The following is a 17,831-nucleotide window of genomic DNA, read 5'->3' as shown; positions in this document are numbered from 1 at the left end:
CTCGGACAAGAGGATGGAGTCCCTTGCCTGTCATACCTATTCTATTATGGGTTCTATGTTTAAAGCCTTCTTGCTTCACTTATGGCGGCCCAGGTGGTCGCGAGCTGGACGCAGGTGATTAGACGTGTCCTGGTGGCTGATTCTGCCCTCCAGGCGACTTGGGATATGGTGGATCAAATCCACCAGGGTGTCATGTATTTGTGTGATTCGGACCTGGATATGGTTCCGTTGGCTGCACGTGTACATGGTTTGGCGGTGTTGTCTCGCCGCCTGGTTTGGTTGAAGTGTTGGTCGGTGGCCAATCTTCGCGTAAGACCTTAGCTACTCTGCCTTTTGGTGGTTCTCGCCTTCTTGGTGAATCCCTTGAGGCCCTAATTTAGGGGGTCACGGGTGGTAAGAGCACGCTCTTGCCTCGATCCCACAAGACTAAGACGGCTCCTGGTAAGAAGCATGTCTCCTTTCGGCCCCCTCAGGGGTCTTTTTTCGTGTCTTTCGGTCACACTATAGGGGCAAGCCGTCCAAAGGTCGAGGCTAACACACCGGTTCCGCGGCCCACAACAGTACGGCCTGAAGGGGCGCCCTCACCCGACTCAGGGGTGGGGGGACGCTTGTTCGGTTTTCGCTCAGCCATGGCTGTCCCGGGTTCGGGACAGGTGGGTTCAGAAAATCGTTCGATCTGGGTACAAGATCGAGTTTCTCTCTCGGCCGGAGAGCAGATTTCTTCCCTCAAATCTTCTGCTATCCCCGGAGCGTTTGCGGGACCTGCATCTAGCGGTGCAGGACCTGAGGGCTCGGGGAGTGGTGGTCCCGGTGCCTCATCGGGACAGATTTCGGGGGTTCTATTCCAATCTGTTCACCGTGCCCAGGAAGGAGAGCAAGGTACGTCCGATTCTGGACTTGAAAGCTCTGAACCGCTTTGTGCGGGTGCGCAAGTTTCGCATGGAATCTCTGCGGTCGGTGGTGGCTGCCCTGATTCCAGGGGAGTTCATGGCCTCCATCAACTTGAAGGATGCGTATCTTCACATCCCGATTTTCGAGGGGCACCAGAGGTACCTTCGATTCGCCATAGCGGAAGATCATGCCCAGTTTGTGGCATTGCCTTTTGGCCTCGCCTCGGCTCCGCGGGTGTTCACCAAGGTGCTGGCGCCTGTTCTGGCTTTGTTGAGAGCCCAGGGCATCTCGGTCCTGGGTTATCTGGTGTCTGCGACCAGCCAGGGTCTGGAGGAGGATCTGTCCTTCACGTTACAGACTCTGCAGGAGTTTGGTTGGACGATCAATTTTCCAAAGTCGACATTGTGCCCATCGGTTCGGTTTTCTTACCTGGGTATGATTCTGGACTCTGTCCAGGCGTAGGTCTTCCTGCCGGAAGAAAAACTCGCAGCTCTTTAGGAGGCAGTCAGGTCCCTCAGGGACGTTCCATCTTCGTCCTTTCGGACGTGCATGCGGTGTCTGGGATTGATGGTCTCGGCTTTCGAGGCGATTTCCCTTCGCCCAGTTTCACACGCGGGATCTCCAAGCGGAGATATTGTCCAGGTGGGACGGGCGTCCGCAGTCTCTGGATCTCCAGATGTCATTGAGTTCTCAGACCAGAAGGGATCTTCTGTGGTGGCTTCTATCCCCCTCAGTATCGGGGGGCAAGTCTTTTCGTCCCCTTTCGTGGACGATGATCGCCACGGACGCCAGCCTGTCGGGCTGGGGTGGTGTTCTGGGCGTTCTGCCCGCCCAGGGTGTTTGGTCGACGGAGGAATCCTCCCTTCCGATCAACGTTCTGGAACTGCGAGCGATACTCCTCTGTCTTCGTCGTTGGAACCCGGTTCGGGTGCAGACGGTCAATGCCACGGCGGTGACTTACATCAATCGCCAAGGGGGCACCAGGAGTGCCCGGGCGGCTCGAGAAGTGGCCGCGATTCTGTCTTGGGCCGAGACGCATGTCCCGGCAATATCGGCAGGTCACATTCCGGGGGTGAAAATTTGGCAGGCGGTTTTTTCTGAGCCGTCGAACCCTGGACCAGGGAGAATGGTCCTTTCACCCGGCTGTCTTCCAGATGTTGTGCGCGAGGTGGGGTCTTCCGGAGGTAGACCTGTTCGCGTCTCGTCTGAACTACAAAGTACCACGGTTTGTGGCAAGGAGTGCGATCCTCGGGCAGACGCGTCGGACGCATTGGTTGCCCCGTGGCATCAGTACCATCTGATGTATGCGTTCCCACCGATTCAATTGCTGTCCAGGTTCCTTCGCGGAACCGACCACGGTGATTCTTGTGACACCGGACTGTCCTCGCCGGTCCTGGGACGCGGACTTCGTAAATCTGGCAATCGACGCCCCGTGGCGTCTGCCTTTTCGAGAAGATCTTCTGTCGCAAGGACCGATCTTCCATCTTGCTTTACAGTCGCTGGCCTTGACGGCATGGCGGTTAAAACCGAGGTCCTGAAGAACAGGGGTCTTTCCCCTGAGTTCATTTACACCTTAATAAATGCGAGGGAGTCTTCCTCGGAAGGTTTATTACCGTGCTTGGAAGGCGTATTTTGCCTGGTGCGTATCCAGGGGTTTCTCTCCTGACACTTATTCGGTGTCTAGGGTGTTGCCCTTCCTTCAGACGGGTGTTGACCAGCGTCTGGCGCTGGCCACGATCAAGGGTCAGGTGTCTGCTTGGCCGTTCTTTTTCGGCGGCCTGTGGCATCTGATTCTTTGGTTAGCACTTTTGTGCGGGGGGTACGTCGTCTGATCCCTCCTAGGAGGGAACCTCTTACCCCTTGGGACTTGAATCTAGTTCTGTCAGTATTGCAGCGTGCTCCTTTTTGAAAGGTTCAGGGAGATCTCGCTGTCTTTGTTGTCCAGGTAGGTCGCCTTTTTGGTGGCTATCACCTCGACTCGACGAGTGTCGGGGCTGGCAGCCTTGTCCTACAAGTCTCCGTGTCTGGTTGTGCATTTGGACAAGGTGGTCTTGCGACCTAACCCTTCTTTTCTTCCAAAAAGGGTTTCGGACTTTCATCTCAATGTGGACATTGTCAAACCTTCGCTTTGCGCGAAGCCGAAGCATCCGACGGAGGTGTTGCTTCACTCCTTGGATGTTGTCCGGGCGATTAGAGTCTATTTCACATCGACTGAGTCTTCTCGCAAGTCGGATGCCTTGTTTGTCCTTCCGGGAGGTCCTCGGAAGGGCATGGCGGCGTCGGCTTCTACAATCGCCAAATGGATCAGACAGACCATTGATCAGGCCTATGCTTTGAGGGGAAAAGTTTCCCCTGTACCTGTGAAGGCGCACTCTACCAGATCTCTGAGTACGTCTTGGGCCTGTCGTCATGGGGCCTCTGTGGCCCAGGTGTGTGAGGCGGCGACTTGGTCGACCGTACACACTTTCACGATATTCTACAGAGTAGATGTTCAGGCATCGGCTGATGCTTCCTTTGGCCGCAAGGTTCTTAGTGCGGCAGTTCCCTAGAGCCCTTGTTACGGGTTCTTTGGCTTTTTGGGATTTTTGTTTTTTCCCTGGGTTCTCTTGCTCCTGTTGAGCGAGTGTTTTGTTCTTATGCCCAACTGGTTTCCTTCCTTTGGTAAGGTTCCTTTCTCTGATGGGGAGACGGCGTTGCCTTGGGCGCGGCTGTGTTCTTCCCACCCCTCATGTTTACACTGCTTTGGGACTTCCCCATTGGTGATGAATATGAAGTGGGCGGCGACTGTCGGAGGACGTAAGAGAAAACGGAATTTTTGTAAAATCTTACCTGTAAAATTCCTTTCTCTGAGTCCTCCGACAGTCGCCGCCCCCGCCCCTCTTTTGGGGTTTTGATGTACTCTCTACTGCTATTCCACTGAAACTGAGTTGGATACAGGAAGTGGAGGGTTATGTACTGAGGGGACCACCCCCTGGGGGTGGGATATGTTAAAAATCTTTGTATTAACATATTCTATTGCCTAGCTACTCCTACGGAATAAAGGACATAACCCCATTGGTGATGAATATGAAGTGGGCGGCGACTGTCGGAGGACTCAGAGAAAGGAATTTTACAGGTAAGATTTTACAAAAATTCTGTTTTGCCAGTAACCTGGAAGGTTGTAACCACTGACACCAGTGGGGGGCAGTCTTAGATGGTCTTTTTATCCAGGGGACTTGGTCTCAGTAGAGACTCTTGCCCATCAACATCTTGGAAACCAGGGCAGCTCATTTTGCGCTGTGTCATTGGACAACCAGGTTGCAGGGGTGTCCTGTCAGGATTCAGTTCGACAATGCGACCCTGGTGGCTTATATCAACCATCAGGGGGGCACCAGGAGCCAATTGGTTCAGAAAGAGGTGAACTACTTACTGACATGGGCAGAGAGGTATGTTCCATGTTTGTCAGCAGTATTCATCCCGGGTGTGGACAATTGGCAGGCAGACTTTCTAAGTCACCAGCAATTGTGTCCAGGGGAATGGTCCTTGCATTCGGAGGTGTTTCAACTGATCTGTCAACACTGGGGTACCCCCTGACATAGATCTATTGGCATCCAGGTTCAAAAACAAGCTGGGCAATTTTGTGTCCAGAACTATGGATTCGATCGCTATCGGAACAGATACCTTAGTGACCCCTTGATCACAATTCTGCCTGATGTATGCATTTCCTCTGATCAAACTTCTGCCACGATTTTTGAGCAGAATTCAGGTGGAAGGAAAGCCGGTGATCCTGGTGGCTCCTACGTGGCCCAGGAGGCCTTGGTTTGCAGAGGTTGTGAGGTTAGCCATGGGGGAGCCATGCTTGCTTCCATGTCATCCAGATCTGCTCTCCCAAGGTCCCATATTCCATCCTGCTTTATGGTCACTGAATTTGACGGCCTGGCTATTGAAACCAGAATCTTGAAGGATCGGGGGATCTCAGGCTCGGTTTTGGCTACATTGATTAATGCCAGAAAACCTGTCTCTGGGAGAATCTATAATAGTTTGGAAATCTTATCTCTCTTGGTGTGAATCCAAGAAATGCCATCCTCTTAAGGATGTCAATGGTAGAATTCTTGCTTTTCTTCATGTAGGACTGCTCTTAAAATTGGCATTAGGGATCATTAAAGGGCAAGTCTTAGCCTTGTCTGTTTTTTTCCAGAGACCTTTAGCGATGCATTCTTTGGTGTAGACATTTATGCGAGGTGTGATTCTCGCGTGGTCCTGTCAATTAAGCCACCCCTGTGTCCTCGGGATCTGAATCTTGTACACTCGGCACTGGAGAGGCAGCCCTTTGAACCTATCAGGCAGATTCCCTTGGTATCAGTGGTAAGGGAATAGGTCTTTTGGTTGCTATAACCTCGCCCAGGAGGGTCTCAGAGTTAGCGGCTTTTTCCTGTAGAGAGCCATTTTTGATCCTTCATCAGGATAAAGTGGTCTTTTGGCCTTATCCATCCTTTTTGCCTAAAGTAGTAGGGTTTCATCTAAACCAGGATATAGTTCTGCTTTCCTTTTTTCCAAATCCTCAGACTCCAGAGAAAAGATTGTTGCATTCACTAGATGTGGTTCGTGCAGTCTGTCTGTTTGAAGTCATCTGCACTAATCCGTAGTACCAATGTTTTTTTTTTGTATTCCCAGAAGGGCCTACGAAAGGCCAAGCAGCAACTACTTCCACTATCTCTAGGTGGATTTGTCAAGTTATTGTTTAAGCTTATGGCCTAAATGATAAGATTCCGCCTTTTAGGTTAAAAGCGCATACTACCAGAAGGGTGAGTGCTTCTTGGGCAGTGCATCATCAAGTATCTATGGCTCAGATTTGCAAAGTTGCTACTTGGTCTTCAGTTCATACATTCACAAGGTTTTTTTAAGTGGGTGTTAGAGCCCGAGAAGGGGCTCAGTTTGGGTATTAGTGTGTTGCAAGCAGCACTATAAGTTCCTATTGTTCTTTGCCCAGGGGCAATTATGGGATTCTGTGTCCCCTCCTCTCAAGGGCATTGCTTTAGGACATCCCATATAATCATTATTACCTGCTCTGTGTCCCGTGATGTACGATAAAGAAAATAGGATTTTTCCTACAGCTTACCTGTAAAATCCTTTTCTTGGAGTACATCATGGGACACAGAGGTTCCTCCCCTCCCCTCTTTTTCTGGGATCTTAATTGCTTGCTTCAAAAACTGAGGTTCTTCCTGTATGGGAGTGGTTATATGGGAGGAACTTCCTGTCTATTGGTTGTCAGTGTCCTTTCACCTAAAAGTAGCGTATAACCCAGATAGTCAGTCATTATTACCTGCTCTGTGTCCCGTGATGTACTCCAAGAAAAGGATTTTACAGGTAAGCTTTTTTACTAACCAAGCTTTATTTACAACATCAACCCTTTCTCTTATGTGGGTTGACAAAAGCCCAAGCCAGGATGCAAATTTCTAGTTGCCATGGCAACGCGGCACCCCGGGATTTGTTGAGCCCTGGTGTAACATATTACTAAAGAGGAACTTATCCTTTAATTTGAGATATGATGGCAGATATGTTTAGTTGACTTTTATTCAGATTGTTTGGATTAGATGTTCCTTTAATTGGAAATTCTTCAGGCGTGCTCAACTAGGTTTTCCCAATTCCTAAGGCCATGTCCACTCATTAGTTCAAAGCAGGGTAGTCTGGTTGTCACCAGTCTTAGAGTCTGGTATCATGCTTGATTAGTAGACCGATACTGACCTTTTTTTTTTTCTGCCTTCCATGGTGATCAAAAATTCTTACTGCCGGTTCACACTACCGCGACCAAGTCGCCTGACAAGTCGTGCTCCATTCTGTGCTATGGGAACCGTTCTAATAGGAGCGACTCAGAAAAAGGTTCCTGCACTAATTTTGACCGAAGTCGGAGCGACTTGCATTGACTTCCATTATGTGAAGTCCGTGCAAGTCGCGGTGCACGGCAACTTCACTAGTCGCCCCCGAAGTCGTGTCACCATAGTGTGAACCGACTCTTAAAGTTCTGGCCTTTATTAGGGTTAGGACCATTGTTTTATTTTTTTTTTTTGTGCTCTCTGTTTTCAGTTTAGGAAGTTTCCTGTCCTAGAGAGACCCAACAGGGAGGGAAAAATCCCCTGTTGGAGAACTTGGCACTATGTCTATATTGAAGGGTTTCCCCTTACCTTCTAGCCCTAGTGACAGCTATTGGATTTGGAAAACTTTCCCATCCCTTTCTGTACTAGATTCAAGGATCATCAGGACAAACGGAGAGGGTAAATCCCCTCAATGGGGGCACAGGCAGCAATATAAAGGTTACATGGGTTTTAACAGTTCCATTCTCTATCAGAAAATAATGTGTTTTTATGCAAATTAGGTCAAGTAGTCAATGGATTTAAATAATTATACCATCATTTAACCTTTTTTAAAGCCATTAGGGCAGATTCATACAGATTGCAGGAGCCAGGAACTGCCATCAACAGTTCTGTTTGGCCAAACATTGTACACTTTCATTGCCAACCTTAGATAAAAGAGAACCTGGTAAAGTTTGGGAGGTTTCTTCAATTACAGTCAGGTCCATAAATATTGGCACATCGACACAATTCTAATCTATTGGTTGTCAGTGTCCATTCACCTAAAGGGCTCTATACACCACCACAATGGATTTGAAATGAAACAAACAAGATGTGCTTTAACTGCAGACTTTCAGCTTTAATTTGAGGGTATTTACATCCAAATCAGTTGAAAGGTGCACAACAATTTGTATATGTGCCTCCCACTTTTTAAGGGACCAAAAGTAATAAGAAAATTGGCTGCTCAGCTGTTCCATGGCCTGGTATGTGTTATTCCCTCATTATCCCATTTATAAGGAGCAGATAAAAGGTTCAGAGTTAATTTCAAGTGTGCTATTTTCATTTGGAATCTGTTGCTGTCAACTCTCAATATAAGATCCAAAGAGCTGTCACTATCAGTGAAGCAAGCCATCATTAGGCTGAAAACAAAACAAAACAAACCCATCAGAGAGATAGCAAAAACATTAGGTGTGGCCAAATCAACTGTTTGGAACATCCTTAAAAAGAAAGAACGCATCAGTGAGCTCAGCAACACCAAAAGACCAGGAAGACCTCGGAAAACAACTGTGGTGGATGACCGAAGAATTCTTTCCCTGGTGAAGAAAACACCCTTCACAACAGTTGGCCAGATCAAGAACACTCTCCAGGAGGTAGGTGTATGTGTGTCAAAGTCAACAATCAAGAGAAGACTTCAACAGACTGAATACAGAGGGTTCACCACAAGATATAAACCATTGGTGAGCCTCAAAAACAGGAAGGCCATATTAGAGTTTGCCAAACAACATCTAAAAAAGCCTTCACAGTTCTGGAACAACATCCTATGGACAGATGAGACCAAGATCAACTTGTACCAGAGTGATGGGAAGAGAAGAGTATGGAGAAAGAAAGGAACTGCTCATGATCCAAAGCATATCACCTCATCAGTGAAGCATGGTGGTGGTAGTGTCATGGCGTGGGCATGTATGGCTGCCAATGGAACTGGTTCTCTTGTATCAATTGATGATGTGACTGCAGACAAATGCAGCAGGATGAATTCTGAAGTGTTTCGGGCAATATTATCTGCTCATATTCAGCCAAATGCTTCAGAACTCATTGGACGGCCCTTCACAGTGCAGATGGACAATGACCCGAAGCATACTGCGAAAGTAACCAAAGAGTTTTTTAATGGAAAGAAGTGGAATGTTATGCAATGGCCAAGTCAATCACCTGACCTGAATCCGATTGAGCATGTATTTCACTTGCTGAAGACAAAACTGAAGGGAAAATGCCCCAAGAACAAGCAGGAACTGAAGACAGTTGCAGTAGAGGCCTGGCAGAGCATCACCAGGGATGAAACCCAGCGTCTGGTGATGTCTATGTGTTCCAGACTTTAGGCTGTAATTGACTGAAAAGGATTTGCAACCAAGTATTAAAAAGTGAAAGTTTGATTTATGATTGTTAATCTGTCCCATTACTTTTGGTCCCTTAAAAAGTGGGAGGCACATATACAAACTGTTGTAATTCCTACACAGTTCACCTGATTTGGATGTAAATACCCTCAAGTTTAAGCTGAAAGTCTGCAGTTAAAGCACATCTTGTTTGTTTCATTTCAAATCAATTGTGGTGGTGTATAGAGCCAAAAAGATTAGAATTGTGTCGATGTCCCAATATTTATGGACCTGACTGTCCATAGAGCAGAAGTCTCCAAGCTTTCTAAACAAAGGACCAGTTTACTGGCCTTTGGGGGAGAAAAAGTGCCCCATCATTGGTGTCAGTAGGAGAAATAGTGCCCCATCATTGGTGTCAGTGGGAGAAATAGTGCCCCATTGTTGGTGTTAGTAGGAGAAAAAGTACCCCATCATTGGTGTCAGTGGGAAGAATAGTGTCCCGTTGTTGGTGTCAGTAGGAGGAAATAGTACCCTGTTGTTGGTGTCAGTAGGAGGAAAAGTCCCCCATTGTTAGTGTCAATGGGAGGAATAGTGCCCCATTATTGGCATAAGTGGGGGGAGTAGTGCCCCATCATTGGTGTCATTGGGAGGAATAGTGCCTTGTTGTTGGTGGGAGGAATAGTGCCCCAGTGTTGGTTTCAGTAGAAGGAATAGCGCCCCAGTGTTGGTTTCAGTAGAAGGAATAGCGCCCCATTTTTGGTGTCAATAGGAGGAATAGCGCCCCATTGTTAGTGTCAATAGGAGGAATAGCACCCCGTTGTTGGTGTCAATAGGCGGAACAGTGTCCCGTTGTTGTCAGTAGGAGGAATAGTGCCCCATTGTTGAAGTCAGTGGGCAGAATAGTGCCCCATTGTTGGGGCCAGTGGGAAGAATAGTATCCCATCATTGGTGTCAGTGGGAAAACTTGTACCCCATGGTTGGTGTCAGTGGGAGGAATAGTGCCCCATCATTGGTGTCATTGGGAGGAGTAGTACCCCATAGTTGGTGTCAGTGGGAGGAATAGTGCCCGTTGTTGATGTCAGTATCATGAATTATGCCTCCTTGTTGGTGCCAGTGGGGGGGAACAGTGTCTTGTATTAGGGGAAGAATAAAGGCAAGCTAGGGGCCACATCTAGCCCCTGGGCCACAGTTTGGAGACCACTGCCATAGAGTAAACTATCTGTATCTTGAAATCTGTATTACTATGTTCATCTGATGTCTTTTGCCAATGTAGTGTATTCACAGTTAAACCTTTTTGTAAAGAAATTCTGAATTTTTTTCTGCTGCTTCTTGGACGTTGTATGTGTTTTCTTTCCAGATTCCGATGGCAGTGTGAACGGGAGTGAGGATGGGTCAAAAGACAGCGGAGAAGGCTCTGACAGTGACTCTGAAGACAGCCTAAAGGAGGAAGCCATGGCTGCCATAGCGAAGGAAGAAGTCAAAGATGCTGGTAGGGAAGATGAAGTCACAGAAACTCAGGAAAAGCTAAAAGAAGAGGAGCCGACCAAAGAAGAGACAAAGAAAGAGGAGAGCGAGAAGCCTCGGAAAAAAAAGGAACAAGCCAGTGAGGTAGATGTTAGCGCAGATGACCAAAATAACGAGCCTAAAAAATGGAACCTGCGCAGGAACCGACCAATGCTGGACTTCATCACCATGGAAGAGTTAAATGCCATGGATGATTACGACAGCGAGGATGACAATGACTGGAGACCAACCATGGGTAAGAGAAAAGGAAAGTCCTCTACGGGTGATGGCAGCGACGGGGAAGATGATGATGAGGATGATGGAAGCGAGGGAGATTCGAGCCATCATGCCGACAATAAAGATGACAGCAGCAGCTCCAGCGAAGGTGAGCAGAAGAAGAAGAAAATCAAGATTCCCAGTAGGAACAGTGGAGATGATGAGGAGCTGACGAACGACAGCTTGACGTTGTCTCAGAGCAAAAGTAATGAGGTAATTTGTAACTTCTCACGACAGGTTGATGGAAATGTGTAAAAATGGTATTGTCTTTGCTATGACTCTTCCAAGAATAAAACAGTAATGTGTACTGTGTTAGAAATTGTCAAGATCACTTACAGGCCTAAAAGGAACTCCATGCAGGCTAAAGGCACAGTTAAAGTATATTAACTGTTTTTCTTTTTCGGCTAGCCTTGTGATTCATGGACCTCTTTCACATAGTATAGCCCAGGGGTATATAAAATTCACGGAGGTCTGTTACAGAAAATTTTCTTCCAGCCGATGTCCAAATGAATCGCCTGTTTGACTCAGATCGTTCACATCACAGCCCCTCTCCTCTGAAATCAAAATCTCGTTTTTACATCAGTCTCCTCAGTTCCCCTTTACATCACAGTTTTCCCTTGACAGTAGTGTCCACTGCCCCCTGTCACATCACCCCCCAGTAGTGTCCCTTGTCCCCCTTCACACCGCCCCCCCCCCCCAGTAGTGTCCTCTGCCCCCACCTTCACATCCTCCCAAAGCAATGTCCTCTGCCCCCATTTTACCCCCCATCTGCTCTGCCCCATTCACATTGCAGCCTCCCTCAGCTTTACCCCCCATTCACATTGTAGCCTACTCAGTTCTGCTCTCCCCATTCACATTGTAGCCCCCCTAAGCTCTGCTCCCCCATTCACAATGCAGCTCCGCTCCCCCCATTCACATTGCAGCTCCTCTCAGCTTCGCTCCCCCCATTCACATTGCAGCTCCCCCCATTCACATTTCAGCCCCCCTCAGCTCTGCTCTTCCCATTCACATTGCAGCTCCCCTAAGCTTTGCTCCCCCATTCATATTGCAGCTAACCTCTGCCCCCCCCCCCCCATTTCACATTGCAGCCCCCTCAGGTCTGCTACCATTTTCATTGTAGCCTCCCTCAGTTCCACTCCCCCCATTTTCATTGCAGCCTCCCTCAGCTCTGATCCTCTCAATCACATTGCAGCCCCCCTAAGCTGTGCTCTTCCCATATTAACATTGCAGCCCCCCAAAGCTCTGCTTCTCCCATATTTACATTGCAGCCCCCCAAGCTCTGCTCCCCTCTTTAACATTGCAGCCATCCTCAGCTTTGCTCCTCCCATTTATAGTGCAGCCCCCCCCATAGTTCTGCCCCCTATTCATATTACAGCCCACCTCAGCTCTGCTCCTCCCATTCACAGTGCATCCACCCTCAGCTTTCCCCTTCCCCCATTCACATTGCAGCCCCCCTCAGCTCTGCTCCCCCTATTCACATTGCAGCCCCCTCAGCTCTTCTCCCCCTATTCACATTTCAGCCCCCCTCAGCTCTGCTCTTCCCATTCACATTGCAGCTCCCCTAAGCTTTGCTCCCCCATTCATATTGCAGCTAACCTCTGCCCCCCCCCCCCATTTCACATTGCAGCCCCCTCAGGTCTGCTACCATTTTCATTGTAGCCTCCCTCAGTTCCACTCCCCCCATTTTCATTGCAGCCTCCCTCAGCTCTGATCCTCTCAATCACATTGCAGCCCCCCTAAGCTGTGCTCTTCCCATATTAACATTGCAGCCCCCCAAAGCTCTGCTTCTCCCATATTTACATTGCAGCCCCCCAAGCTCTGCTCCCCTCTTTAACATTGCAGCCATCCTCAGCTTTGCTCCTCCCATTTATAGTGCAGCCCCCCCCATAGTTCTGCCCCCTATTCATATTACAGCCCACCTCAGCTCTGCTCCTCCCATTCACAGTGCATCCACCCTCAGCTTTCCCCTTCCCCCATTCACATTGCAGCCCCCCTCAGCTCTGCTCCCCCTATTCACATTGCAGCCCCCTCAGCTCTTCTCCCCCTATTCACATTGCAGCCCCCCTCAGCTCTGCCCCCCCATTCACATGGCAGCCTGCCACAGCTCTGCTCCCTCTATTCACATTGCAGCCCCTCTCAGCTCTGCTCCCCTCTTTCACATTGCAGTCCCCCCCCCCCCCCAGCTCTGCTCCTTCCATTCCCAGTGCAGACCCCCTCAGCTTTCCCCCCCATAGCACTGCCCCCTATTCACAATACAGACTCCCACTAATTCTGCCCCCCCATGAACATTGCGGCCCCCCTCAGCCCTGCCCCTTCACTCCCCCACCTTACTCGGGTACACAGAGCAGAAGGCAGGACCGATATAGATAGCAAGGACTAAGCAGCTTTGGATGGAGGGTGGGAGCAGGAGCTGCCAGAATTAATTTTTGAAGTGTCCCAGCAGGTGATTGGTTGCTAGGACTGCCCTTATCCTAACAACCAATCGCCAAACTCAGGCAACTCCCGTCCTCCATCCAAAGCTGCTTTGTCTCCCACTCTGTCTAGCATTGTCACGCGGGTGCCTCCCACTCTCTGCTCTGCTGTGATAACAGTGGCGACTGAGGTAAAGAATCTGCTCCTAAATGGTGGAAGTGGCGGTCCAGATGGGGCAGTCACTTGGTCCGCATCCAGCCCGTGGTCCACCATTTAGTGATGCATGGTATAGCCAATTAGATTACTCCACTATTTCCTGGATCATCTGTATGCTCATGTTCACTCTTCCACTCCATCTGCTGAGTCATTTTACAGATATGCTGTGAATAGCCGCATAGTAGAGGTATTTTGAATATTTCCTGTTCTCACAAATCACAGACAGCTGAATGATCACATGGAGGGACAGCTCCATTCCCTTTGCTTGCCATCTAGGTTTTAGTTAGGCCCCTTTCACACTTGTGCAAACTAAAAGTCGCACGATTTTGACTGGACTTGAAACAATGCCTGTGTAATCTTGAGGTCTATGGACCTCAAAACGCATTGAAGTCAGACCAAAGTAGTGCAGGGGGCTACTTTGAAGTTATTGCGACTTGAAGTTGCACAGATATGAACGGTACTCATTGGAAATCATGGGGTACGACTTGTCATGTGACTGTCGTGTGAAAGGGCCCTTAGACAGCAGAAGCAAAAAAGCAAGACAACAGTGATGAATTTTTTGTATTAGAAATTCTAAAAAGCTAAATTTTACAGCAGAATCTGTAATTTAAGAACTAAAAAAAAAAAAAAATAAATAATTTTATAAACGTATAACTAAAGGCAAAACTTTTTTTTAGTTTTGGATAGAGTAGAGAGTGGTTAGAATACGTCGTCCTTTTTTTTTTTTTTTTTTTTTTTTTTTTTTTTTTTTTTTTTTTAGAGGTGGCATTTTCCAATGGAGTTCTGGTGGCCTGGGGGTCCCCAAGGGATTACTCTAATTTACAAGGATTTCCTTTCACGTCCTGTGTGGCTATGGGACAGGTAGTGAAGGTAAATCTCCCCATTGGGACAGAGAGGGCAAAAATAGACCTTACATAACATTGCATTACATATAACCTTCCCTTACTGTATCCAAAATGAAAAGAAAAACATTTTGCCTATCGTTCTACTTTTACTACACATTAAAAAGGTAATAAATCCAAAACCAAAAATGTAATATATTGCAGCTTACCAATCATTAGATGTGGTTTTGCATACATAAAGGCTGATTATTGTAAGCACCTCTGTCAGTGGTAAATCGTTCCTCTAATCCCTGTAACTGCTACTTCTGCAGGACAACTTGTTCTGTTGAAAAACAGCAAACCTACTAGCAAGAACCCCAGTTGAAAGTCTTAAAAAATAAATGCAGCCACCACATCTAAGAATTGCTAAGCTGCAATAGAATAGCATAAAAAGAAAGACTATGGATGGGTGGGACTTTAACCCCTTGGCTCGAACCCTTAAGGGGGTTTAAAATGCCGGGAGGCAGGGCGGGGCTTATGGTCATGTGACTGCCGTGATAAGCGGTCACGGTGGTCACATGATCAGAAAGCTCCCGATCGCAAGCAGCAAACGTGAGCTTTCTGTTAGCCACCAGTGACTATGCCAGGAGCAAACAGGGCACCCTCTTTCAGCACAGCTCTATTTGCACTAATACACGCAAATATGCGGCCACTCCCTGCCCTGCAAGTCCCACCTGTCGAGAGGCCACATATTTGTGTGCAGGCGGCGCCAACAGGTTAAAGTTGCAATAACGTCTACCCTCAGGATAAAACATACACAAAGACCATATAAAATCCCAAATTTTATTACAAAATCGTATTGTTAAAAGAGGGGATGATAACTAGGGATGATCGAACTTTTGAAAAGTTCGGTTCGGCCAGAACATCCGAACTTCCCGAAAGTTCGGCCCGGATTTCCGAACCCCATTGAAATCAATGGGACCCGAACTTCGGTAATCAAAAAACACAATTTTTAAGCCCTAAAACCCAATAAAAGCCCCTAAAAAGTGCCTAGGGTTCTGGGTCATGCCCCATTAACTATTAATCACACAAAAATAAGTTCTTAAAAATTGTCATTTTTGATAAAAAAGCCAATTATTGAAAAAATAAAAAAAAAAATAAAAAAAGAGATTTTTTGATTTTTACTTTGGATTTAGTATCTGGGGGTCTAAAAGGTGTGCATGTGAAGTTTCAGCTCTGTAGAATGTCCAGAACCAGAAAAAAAAGATAATTTTTCAGTAGAACAGTGATGTGGTTCGGGAGCCTCCTTTAACACCTATATGATCTTTTTTTCTGGTTCTGGACATGCTACAGAGCTGAAACTTCACAGGTACACCTTTTAGACCCCCCAGACACAAAATCACACAAAAAATGCCAGCAAAAACACACCTGGGCATTTTTTTTTTTTGATGCTAGCGTTTTTTTTGGCATTTTTTTGGGTTCTTTTGAGGCAGGCAAAACATCTGAACATGTGTATAGTGGTACTGTGCACAAGTTCAGATGTTTTGCCTGCCTCCAAAACCCCCCAAAAAATGCCAGCAAAAACACACCTGGGCATTTTTTTATTTGACGCTAGCGTTTTTTTGGCATTTTTTGGGGTTCTTTTGAGGCAGGCAAAACATCTGAACATGTGTATAGGGTGTATATATATACACATATATGTCTGAATATATACCCCTAGACATATATAGGTGTGATAGTAGCAGAAATATATTACTGTAAATGATTTCATTAGCGCAAGCATTTATTTCTGCTATTATCACACCTATATATGTCTAGGGGTGTATATACAGACATATATGTCTATATATACCCCCTATACACATGTTCAGATGTCATGTCTGACATCAAACATGTCCTCAAAAAATGCACTGGCAGTGGCAGCACCTGCAGCATAAAAAATGCTTGGCTGGTGAGAAGCCATACTCCAGTTCAGAAGCTATTCAGAGAAAAGATCATTTCTCTATAGCGGTCACCCTGCTATGGAAGGGTTTGGTCACCCTGATATGGAAGGGTTTGGTCACCCTGCCATAGCAGTCAGTTCACCCTACACTACATTACGGTCCCCTGACACTTCACACTTTCCCTACAGAAACTAAATTTTTGAAGCTAACTTAAGTGTAAAGGAGCACTCTAACTACACTAGATATCCCTTTCCTCACACTAATAAATGCTAAATGACACTTTTAAAGTAAAATTAACAGAACTGCTTCCACTCTCTTCCATGTCCAGTATAACAATGCTAGGAATATGGCGGGGGCGATCTTATATACTGGGGGGCGTATTCACTAATGATTGGTCTAGGGACCCCCTAGTCACTCCAATCACATTCCTAGCATTCTCCTGCCCCCTCAATTGGCTTTTGCTAATGGTTCTGGTCCAATCACGGGCTTTTAAAGCCCATTTCCTGAACCATTTCATTTTGGGCGGTTCTGGTTGCCGAATTCCGAACTTTTTGGGCAAAAAGTTCTAAATTCGGCCGAACCTCGAACACCCAATGTTAGGGCCGAACCGATGGTCGACCCGAACCGTTCGATCATCCCTAATGATAACCCCCAAGATGATAAAAACACTCCTAGATAAGTCCCACCTAGTACATAGTCAGCAAACCCCCTGCACCTTCCCCAATATAGAACTATATTGATGAATGTATATTTTACACTTTCTAATGATAGATACACTATATTGTCAAAAGTATTGGGACGCCTGCCTTTACGCACACATGAACTTTACTGGTATCCCAGTCTTAATCCATAGGGTTCTCCTTCCCATGGAGATGCTCTGGAGCAGCTAAAACACATCAGGCTGTGTTATTCCTCCAACATCTTTACAGCAGGCGTCTGATCCTTTTTTCTGTGGATCATCCAACATCAGTGCCTGACCTCACAAATGGGCTTCTTGAAGAATGGTCAAACATTCCCATAGGCACACTTCTAAACCTTGTGGACGGCCTTCCCAGAGGAGTTGAAGCTGTTATAGCTGCAAAGGGTGGGCCAACTCAATATTGAATCCTACAAAGACTGGAATGCCATTAAAGTTCATGTGCAAAGGGTGGGCCAACTCAATATTGAACCCTACAGACTAAAGCCCCGTACACACGCAACGATTATCGGCCGACTGATCATCCGTCCTTTGTCCAGAGTTGTGTTTTGTTGGTTGGAATGTGCCTAGACTGCACACGAATTTTCTCGCCCAACAAAATTCTACTTCAGAAGTGATGTCATGTGTTGGATTGCTTTCTTTGTGTTCTTTCTTCACTGAGCATGCCCAGACTTGCTCATCAGATTTTCCCTGTTGAAATCTGTACTGACTGCACGAAAATCGGCCGTTGTGTTGACGGCCAACAAAAATTTTATAGTCTGCACACCAGATTTTTTTCGGCCGAAAAGTCGGAGTTGGTTGTCGGAAGCATCATACTAACAAGCCGAAAATCAGCAGATCGGACGTTGGACGAAAATTCCCTGCCGATTTTCGATGCGTGTGTACGAAGCTTAAGACTGGGATGCCATTAAAGTTCATGTGCAAAGGGTGGGCCAACTCAATATTGAACCCTACGGACTAAGAAACCTTTAAAGTTCATGTAAAGGCAGGCGTCCCAAAACTTTTGACAATATAGTGTAGATGAAGGCAAAGTGTGGGTAGGTGTAGTGTCCCAATATGATTTTGTAATACAATTTGGGATTTTTTATTGTCTTTATGTGTATTTCTCCTGAGGAAGGGTGTTATAAGCACCTTTAAAATCCCACCTATCCATATTC

At 46.9% G+C, this 17,831-nt stretch overlaps 1 protein-coding gene across 1 annotated transcript in view; it reads left to right on the top strand.

Annotated features, from left to right (window-relative positions):
* PHF14 (PHD finger protein 14) overlaps positions 1-17,831 on the top strand; it is a gene marked incomplete at its 5' end in the record, with an annotated part of 389,174 nt that overhangs the window by 22,113 nt on the left and 349,230 nt on the right. The window contains one exon of the mRNA XM_082258885.1: positions 10,164-10,798. Within this exon, the coding sequence (XP_082115011.1) occupies positions 10,164-10,798 (635 nt within the window). The remainder of the gene's footprint in view (positions 1-10,163; positions 10,799-17,831) is intronic.

Source organism: Pelophylax lessonae (genome assembly GCF_965119305.1).
Source record: "Pelophylax lessonae genome assembly, chromosome: 5".
NCBI classification, from domain to species: Eukaryota; Metazoa; Chordata; class Amphibia; order Anura; family Ranidae; genus Pelophylax; species Pelophylax lessonae.
Note: the sequence above shows the minus strand (reverse complement) of the source record. Positions and strands in the feature narration are given on the sequence as shown.